This window comes from Bos grunniens, chromosome 15 (assembly GCF_055505025.1).
Source record: "Bos grunniens cultivar Pamir isolate PY7600 chromosome 15, Bosgru_T2T1.0, whole genome shotgun sequence".
Classification (NCBI taxonomy): domain Eukaryota; kingdom Metazoa; phylum Chordata; class Mammalia; order Artiodactyla; family Bovidae; genus Bos; species Bos grunniens.
Genome location: NC_141179.1, coordinates 30,508,615 through 30,518,031, shown reverse-complemented (window position 1 = coordinate 30,518,031; position 9,417 = coordinate 30,508,615). Strand labels below are relative to the sequence as shown.

Below are 9,417 nucleotides of genomic sequence, written 5' to 3'. Positions count from 1 at the left end.
CAGCAGTGGAATATACAGCACCAAAGACTTGGGGCTCCACAGCCCATGTCAACTGGCCATCTCTCCACCTCTTAGCCATGAAATGGATGTGGGATGAGATGATCCCAGCAGATTGTGGCCATGGATGGAACAGGCCAAGCAGAGTGTTTTGTAAAGGGCAGCACACCTTCTCTTGTCTGAAGACCAAGCACACAGCGCTTAGGGACTTGGGTGGGTGTGAGGGGTAAGAGGAGAACATGAAATCGAGAAGAAACTTCTAGCTGTCTGCACCAAGAAGTGCCAGCCCCGGAGTTGAGGGACACAGTGCTACAGAGCAGAAAGCCTCTTAAGAGATGGGTGTTCTAGGCTGGGTGAAGAGTTGGGGCACGGCTGGGGACCAGGAAAGACCAAGTGCTTCCCTTAAGGGCTGTTGCCATGTGGAAAAACACCCCACTATCTTCCTTTGGAGAAAACCTGGAATATTCCAACACCAAAAACCTCTCACTGGCTGCTCCCGCGGAGATGAGTTCTAGCTGAAACGGAAACGAGGAGGCGGGGGCGCTGCCTAAGGGGGCCCAGCAGCTGGCTTCCATCCACCATTCCTTACCCCCTCGGTTTTCGCGCAGGCTTCCGAAACCTAGGTCAAAAGAAAGGGTTAAAGCCTTAAAAGGGGAGCGGTCTTGGCGGGGCTCTGGGAGGCGGCTGGCGTTCCCTGAGCGAACCCAGCCCGATCTCCAGGGTCCAGAACCCCGCCCTCCCAGACCAGGCCAGCCGACCACAGGATGGCGGCCCCCTTTTGCTGCAGAAGTCCCCTCTTTCACGTCTGTCTCGGGCCGCCTCCTCCTCCCTCCACCACCCTTTTTCGCTGCCGCTCAGCCTCTGATTGGACGAGCCCCCGGGCCCTCCCCGCTCCCCCTCTCCCACCCCTGGTGAAAACTGCGGGCGCGGGGCACGGTGCAGCAACTGGAGGCGGCGGCGCGTCTGCGGGCTGCTGCAGCGGCGGAGGACCGGAGGCCAGGTGGGAGCTGGAGCCAGGGCGGGACCCGGGGTGCAGGGATAGATAGGTCTCTGGCGCTCAAGCAAGCCCTCCCGACCCGAGGCTTCGGAAAACGGACCGAGGGCGCCCTGGGAAGGAGCTGCGCAGTGCTTGGAGAGGGGCCTGCTTGCAAGGCAGGGGCGGGAGCCGCGGCGCACCTTTCGCCCGCTGGGAGACGTTTACCTGGGACTGGAGTGCTGGAGGAGAACCGGGAGGAGGGCGGCAAGGACAGGCTTGGGTTCTGCTCTCCACCCAGAAGTACCCAAACCCAGATGGTAAAGGCGGGGGGCGGGGGGTGGTGATGCTTGAGACTAAGGGAACGGAGGACCAAAAGCTGAAGGCAGTCTCTGCCCTGCGACCTCGCGGCGGGCTTGGTGCGGGGCATCCAAGGAACGCGAAACCGCAGTGCCGCGGGGCCGACACGGGTGGGGGGTGTGCGGGGGCGGGGGGCGGACTGGGAGAAAGGCCGGCAGACAGGGGAGGCGACAACCGGAAAAGGATAAGCGAGGGGGAAGGGGGACCTCAATTGGGAAAGGAAAGGCTTGTAATAGGGAAACGAAATAAGGGTGGGGTTAGTCGAATGAGGGCTAGAGCGGGAGGCAGCGCAAAGCTTCTCCGGGTTCTGAGCTGCGGGGACACAAGGCCAGGGAAACGCTAACAGACGGTGCCTCCCCTATAGCGTCCACCCCACCCTTCCGCTCTGCATCCCCTTCCAGCTCCAGCCCCACTGCTTCCTTTCTAGTTCTAGCCGCCTCCCCCCTTCCTCTCTAGATCCCAAGCTCGCCACCCGCCTCTGTAACTCGGTGTCTGCTAATCAAAACCAGATGTTGCCCCCGCCCCTTTCTTCCCCAACAGCACCTCCGGGTCCCTTTCGGCGGGGGTCTGAAAGGGAACTGACTGCAGCGCAGGCGCCCAGGGACCCCAGCCTCGCCCCTCCCTCCCCGCACTGGGCAGGGCGCCGGGGATCTGAACACGGCTAGCTGCGCGCCCTGCGCACGGGAGCGCTAGCACCGGGGCACGGCCCTCCTGTGGCCTCTCCCAGGCGAGCGCTGCTGCGGACAGGCTAGGCTACCCGCTCTGTTGCCTGGCCAGGATGCTGATTGAGCCCAGACTGCAAAAAAAGATGGGGCAGAGAGCCAAGTCAGAGAGGCTACCAGAAGCCGGACTGGAAAATTGCAGGTCCAGGAATCCTGCCCAGAGAGCTGAACAATAGAAAACGTCTTGGTTCCGATGCAGAGAACACATGCAATAGGAGACCACTGTCACCTTCCTCACACACAGCCTGAGACACGTTTAGCTGTGTGCCAAGTGGGGCCCCAGACACACATGACCGACCACCCAACCATCATCCCCAGTCGGTCAGAGATGAACGCTTGTGGATCACTCACTCTTGAACAGTGCTAGATGTTTGTCATTTTCACTAAGCCCATCACAACCTGGTGGGTATCTAAAGCCACGTTCATTCAGTATCTTTCAGGCATCTGTTATATGCCAGAAACTGTTTGGGCACTGGGGAGTTTCTTCAGAACAAGAAATAGGAAGGCCCTGAATAAGGTTTTGTTTCATGGGTAGAGAGTTCTGGTTTTTGCAAGATGAAAAGGTGTTTTGCTGAATTTTCATTTCAGGTTGGAAGGATCCTTAACAAAAGAAACCACAAATAAATACACAAATAAACAATTTCAATATTTAATAGAGGCTTATTTATATATAATCACTAAAAGAGAAATAGAAAAAGTAAAGTAACAGCACATACATCACCAAATTGGGCCGACCAACATCCAGACTTAAACAGCACTGGGAAGTCCCAAATAACAGCAGTCTGGAGTCCCAGTTGGAAAAATGTCCCAGGCTGTGCGTCCACTTAGCGGGTGAGACTTCAAATTGCAGTTTGGGGGGTTCCTGCTTATAATCCCAGGCCTTACAGTGATAGCATCATTTGTTTGCATGCAGAAATGCTCTTCTGGTTTGACTTATTTAACCCTTTTACAATGCTGTTTGTTTCACCTTATGAGTCATAGGATTTCATTAGACCCTGGGGGATTGGCCAGACCTTCAGGGGTTCAAGAATTCCAAGACCCGCTCTTTTTTCTTTTTGCTTGACTAACGCACCACCTGACTAGCTGTGTTTGCAGGCAGGCACAGAATCTGGGCAGTGTCCAGGCAGGTCAGAGGCCTGCTCTCCTGCTTCTGAAGCCTGAACAAGACTTCATCCATTTTAATTTCCTCAACAAAGGGTTCTGGAGATTGGCTGCACTACAGGGTAGATGAACTTAACACGTCTGAATTGTACACTTAAAAATGATTAACAGGGCCTTCCCTGGTGGTCCAGCGGTTAAGACTTCATGCTGCCTGATGCAGCCATTTTTTTCTTTTAATATGTATGGTTAAGATAAATTGTGTTTCTGCAAATTTTACAATAAAAAAAGTAGGAGGTCCCTGCCTTGGAAATGATCAAGTTAAAGCCACTTATTCAAAGCCACCCAGCTAGTAAATGTTCACATACACACACACCACAGAAGGGTGTGTTCCCTGACAGGGAAGAGCTGAGTGGCAGTGTCACATTCACTGAGAGGTGGGGAGGGGAGAGGGCTATAGAGAGGGGCTGGGATGGCCATTATGGGATGTCTCCCGAGGGCCCCCAGCCCTGGCAGTAAGTCTGGGGACACCTGCCCTACCTCCTGGCTGATTCCCATCTTGTTCCACCCCAGATCCAGGACTGAGCTCTCGGCACCATGAACCCTACCATCGGCATCGCCCTCCTGCTAACAGGTATCGGGCAAGGGGTAGGGCTGGGATTCCAAGCTCCCTGGCTGCTTTCTTTTCAGAAAGCTAGCTTCTTCCTCAAGAAATCAGAAAGCGGAGTTGACTAAGGGAGAGAGGGCTTCTTTTATCCCTAAGACAGCTGAGCAACCTAGTTAGTTTTCTGACTACCTGGGACCATTTCTGGAAACACAGTTCACTAAGCCTGCCCCATACTGAGTTGGGATCTGCAAATGCAGACCAAGATGTAGCATCAAGATCTCCTGCCCCTGGAACACACTGGCGGGACCCCAGGACTAGAACAGAGGGAGATGGGCTGGAGTCTGCAGAAGGGAAGGTACACTGGCCCTCAGGGACCGCTTGGGCAGGGAGAGGTGCTCAACAACAGACCCTTGTGCCCTCCCTGGTCAGGCCTTTCTCTGCTGTGAATGTGAGTGGGAAGCCCCCTGCTCTATAGGTCCTTCCCCAACTTGGAGGGGGGCACTGCTGGTGCCAGTCTTACAGGTGGCCCGTGGGCAGAAGGTGACCAGCCTGACAGCCTGCCTGGTGAACCAGAGCCTTCGTCTAGACTGCCATCATGAGAATACCACCACCACGCCCATTCAGTATGAGTTCAGCCTGACCCGTGACACAAAGAAGTGGGTGCTCTCTGGCTCCAATGGGGTCACTAGGCCAGAATACAGCTCCCGAACCAAATTCTTCAGCAAGTACAACCTCAAGGTCCTCTACCTGTCCAACTTCACCACCAAGGATGAGGGGATCTACACGTGTGAACTCCGCCTCTCTGGCCCGAATCCCTCCGTCTCCAATAAGGATGTCTCTGTGTTGAGAGGTGAGGCAAGCCCCCTGCAAGATCAAGTAAGTGGGCAGAGGCAAGCTGGGGAGGAGCGGGCCGGCTGGGACACCAGGCAAGCCTCTTGGCTGGGCCGCAGAGGAGAGTGGCCCCGTAACCTCTTCCCCTTGTCCCCTCCTGCCGCCTGTGCCCAGGGAATTGCTACCCCCAGCCTGCATGGGGGAAGGGCTAAGGGGACAGTCAGACAGGTGGAGTAGTGTGATGGATGCTTCCCCTATGACTGTGGGCAAATCACTCGGCCTCCCCTAACCTCCTTCTCCCTACCTGGAAAACAGAATGGCTCTAGCTACCTCACCCACAGTTTTCTTGTGATGATACGTGTTCAAGGGCTCAGGAAAGGAAAAAAGGATGAAGGTGTTAGTCACTCAGTCGTGTCCGACTCTTGTGACCTCATGGACTGTAGCCCACTGGGCTCCTCTGTCCATGAAATTCTCCAGACAAGAATACTGGAGTGGGTTGCCATTCCCTTCTCCAGGGGATCTACCCGACCCAGGGATCCAACCTGGGTCTCCTGCATTGCAGGCAGATTCTTTACCATCTGAGCCACCAGGGAAGCCCTTCAAGGGCTCAGGAACCTGCAAATGGGAAAGATGGTTGGTTCAACCAGGTTGGCCATGGTTGCAGCCAAGACATCATGGCACCAGCCTCCCCAAGGGAAAGCACCTTGCCCTGATCCTGGCCCCTCTCCATTCCCGCCCTTCCTGTCTGCCCCATTCTCTCACCACAGATAAACTGGTCAGGTGTGGGGGCATAAGCCTGCTGATCCAGAACACCTCGTGGCTGCTGCTGCTGCTGCTGTCCCTGCCTCTGCTGCAGGCCATGGACTTCATCTCCTTGTGACGGGTTGGGCCCACGGAGGACACAGGAAGCCACAAGGCCCAGTCCAGAGATCCTACTTCTCCGAGTCGGCTAACCCCCTTCCCCACAACCCCTCACACACCTTGGGGAGCAATGGGGACCCTCCCCTCCTAAGGAATTCCAGTGCTGCATGCCATTCCCTCACCTCTGCCAATACCACCTCACACCCCCTCTGCCCGCCACTGGCTACTTGTACTCTTTATTCCAGAGCTGCTTCCATCTGGTTTATATTTAGGGCTTATCCTTCCTTTTCTTGGGGAGTTTGTGAACGGGAAAGCCAGGGTTAGAGACCTGATGGCGAGTGAGGGGATGGGAGGAGTGGAAGGATGGAGGGGTATCAGTCTCTGAAGGGCGTCATCCTTGCCCGCAGGGACCTGAGGCCTGGGAGAGCCCTGCACGTGGAGGGGGAGTGTGTGTCTGGTCCGAGCAGGCGGGGCGGTGCCTGAAGGCCCCGGATGTGGGGGCACCGCCAAGCCTGGCCCATCACGTGGGGGGAATTCCGAGCGTCACCACGAGCACTTTCTGCCACAGAAGAATGCCATCTTCTTACCCTGCCGAGGGGCCCTGGCCCCGGGGTCTGGGCCAGTGACGATGCCGATTGTGCGGGAAGCACTGCTGATGGGTTGGAGGCGGGTGGAGGGTGCATCACCCTCCCCCACCACAGAGGAAGCCACAGCTGGGAGCCCAGTGTCTCTCACTGGCCCGACCAGCAGCTGGGAAGGTGGCAGAGGAGGACAAGCCTGCTCCCGGGCTTATCCCAAGGTCCTATGCGCTTCCAGAACTCGGACCTGGAGGCAGTAAAGTCAGGCCTGGTGGAGGCCCTGATGGAGACCCATGGAGTTTGGCCCCAGTGTTTCTCCGGGAGGCTCTTCCCCTCTCCCCCAGCAGTGCCTGAGCCTTCTGACAGCCCCCTGCCCCTTAGGCCTGCCTTCTCAGGGACCTCCGGGGGGGCCTGAGGCAGGCCATGGGGTGAGACCCACGAGTGGGACCTGTCTCAAGCGATGGCTTTTCCCAGCACCCAGCTCCCCACCCGGCGGCTCTGCCATATCTCGTGACCGTGTGTAGTGCCAGCACAGCTTATGGCATCTCGTTGAGGAAAAAGAATACTGTACAATAAAACCAAGCCTCTGGAATCTGCCCTCCTGTGGGTCTCTGCTTTGCTCCTCTCTCCAGGCCTGCCTCCCACTCCCTTAGCCAAGAGGTCCAACCCCCTGCTTCCTGTGCCCCCCCTTCCTGCCTTCAGCAGCCCTTCCTCTCCTCTCTGCCTCCAGGGGTGGACCACTGCACGCCTGGCTTCTCAACCATTATAACACCACACGTTTGCCCAAATAAAGGAATATTATTTCCTCTCTGCAGACTCACCTGCCCATAACATGGTTTGGGCCAAGGCACATGCCGCTGGTTCCAGGATAGGCTAACAAGCACCAAGGTGCGGAGTCTGCCTTCTCAGATGGGGTTGTTCTCAGATGAGGTTATATCTGCTACGTGGGAGCTACCCACATCCATCAAGGTGTGAGGACAAGCATCTCTTAAGTCCAGCTTGACCATAGCACTGGGGTGGGAAGACAACACAGGCCCATCCCGGGCTCCCTCCCCTAAAATCACTGAGCAGAATGCCAACAGCGCCCCCTGGCACCAAGGGCTAGAACAGCACCACAGGGTGGCTCTGGATCCCAGTGGCTGGCAGAGTGACACAGCTCCCAGACATCCTTCCAGGCTTTGCCAGGGGATCTGGGGGAGGAGAGTGGTGACTACCCAGAATCTGACTCATCTGAGATTTAGTGCTGGGTAGGATGATTTTTCTGAGCTTTTGCTTAAAGGCCTAGGATCTAAATTCATGCCAGTGACTCCCAAGCCCCTAGTGGCCAGGCTGGAAGAGAGCAAGAGAAGCCCCCAAGGAAAAGAAACTGTGTCGCCAAAAACAGGGGCCCACCCATCCCCCACATGGGCTGTCAGACATTCAGTACAGGGCACCCAGCCTGGGCACAGGTCCCTTTTGCTTTGCTTGGTGGTGGTTTCGTCCCTAAGTCTTGTCCGACTCTTACAATCCCATGGACTGTAGCCTGCCAGTCTCTTCCATCCATGGGATTCCCCCAACAAGAATACTGGAGTGGGTTGCCATTTCCTTCTCCAGGGGATCTTCTCAACCCAGGGATCGAACCCAGGTCTCCTGCATTGGCAAGCAGAGTCCTTACCACTGAGCCAAAAGAGCCTTTACCAGGGAAGGGAATTAAAATGCTACACTCGGGGTAATAAGAGTTCAAGTTGGAAGGAACTGGGAAGCCAGCCATGCAGCCTTGACTGTGAGAAGCCATGAGACCCTGGCACCTGCGTGAGCCCCCTGTGGGGTCTTTGTCACCCTGGCACTGTCCCCCTCAAGAGTTTAGTGCCCCACCCCATCAAGGGTCCCCCTACCGCCGTGGTGTGGAGGGGGAGGAGGAGAGCCCAAGGCCCACAGTGAGTGGGGTTAGCTTCAGAAGATACAGAGGCCACCTGGGGTCCAGAGGTTCCCAGAAGGCAAAGACGGAGAAGAGAGGAACAGGCCTGGGCCTGAGAAGGGGCTCAAAGACAAAAGTCAGAGCTGTCAGGCCTCACAGAACAAGCCGACTGGGAAAGACTGTGGGCCAGGGCTGCGGCGGGCTCTCAGAGGCAGGCCACGATGGCAGTCAGCTCCTCTCGGGTCAAGGCAGGAGAGCCTGAGGGTGCTGCGACACGTCCACGGGGACTTGGCTAATAACAAAGAGGGGTAGTTAGGGACTTTGGGAAGGTCGTGTACACACTGCTGTATTTTAAATGGATAACCAACAAGGACCTGTTGTATGGAACTCTGCTCAGTGTTATGTGGCAGCCTGGATGGGAGGGGGCTTTGGGGGAGAACAGGTACAGGCATACATATGGCTAAGTCCCTTCACTGTCCACCTGAAACTACCACAACATTGTTAATCGGCTATCAGTTCAGTTCAGTTCAGTTCAGTCACAGTCGTGTCCGACTCTTTGCGACCCCATGAATTGCAGCACGCCAGGACTCCCTGTCCATCACCAACTCCCGGAGTTCACTCAAACTCATGTCCATCGAGTCGGTGATGCCATCCAGCCATCTCATCCTCTGTTGTCCCCTTCTCCCCCTGCCCCCAATCCCTCCCAGCATTAGGGTCTTTTCCAGTGAGGCAACTCTTCACATGAGGTGGCCAAAGTATTGGAGTTTCAGCTTTAGCATCAGTCCTTCCAATGAATACCAGGACTGATCTCCTTTAGGATGGACTGATTGGATCTCCTTGCAGTCCAAGGGACTCGCAAGAGTCTTCTCCAACACCATAGTTCAAAAGCATCAATTCTTGGGCACTCATCTTTCTTCACAGTCCAACTCTCACATCCATACATGACCACTGGGAAAACCATAGCTTTGACTAGACGGACATTTGTTGGCAAAGTAATATCTCTGCTTTTCAATATGCTATCTAGGTTATACCCCAATACAAAATTAAAAGTTTAAAATTTGGGGGAAAAAGAAAAGAGGGCTGGGCCCCAGCCGTCCCTGGTTCCTGCACAAATGCCCAGAACTCAGCCGACCAAGCCCCTTCCCACTCCTCCTCACCCCTCCCCCATGCCCCCCTCTGCCATCTAGGTCCCTCCCTTAGGGCACAGAATGCTTGCTCAATGGAAACAGACAGAAGCTCCTCTCCACACCTCCATCACTGAGACAAAGGAACATCTGAACATCTGGTGTGAGGGTCTCCACAACACCCAGGGGCTCCCTTAGGAAGGGCAAGGGGATCACTGTGGGGAGACTCAGGGACTCTCTCTGGCCAACCAATAAATGTACCCGGCATCCAGGGGACCCATGACATGCGTCCTCCAACCACCCCACCCCTCTGCCCACCGCCACCAGCATGATGTTCCTGTCCTGTGTCTGCAGCTCCCATGTTGTGAT

At 55.9% G+C, this 9,417-nt stretch overlaps 1 protein-coding gene across 1 annotated transcript; it reads left to right on the top strand.

Annotated features, from left to right (window-relative positions):
- The first annotated feature begins 937 nt into the window (after positions 1 to 937).
- THY1 (Thy-1 cell surface antigen) lies at positions 938 to 6,837 on the top strand. Its single transcript, XM_086339682.1, has 4 exons — positions 938 to 997; positions 3,724 to 3,784; positions 4,272 to 4,607; positions 5,356 to 6,837. Exons 2-4 carry the CDS (start codon positions 3,748 to 3,750, stop codon positions 5,466 to 5,468), a joined length of 486 nt encoding a protein of 161 aa, XP_086195808.1. The 5' UTR covers positions 938 to 997; positions 3,724 to 3,747; the 3' UTR covers positions 5,469 to 6,837.
- The last annotated feature ends 2,580 nt before the right edge of the window (positions 6,838 to 9,417 follow it).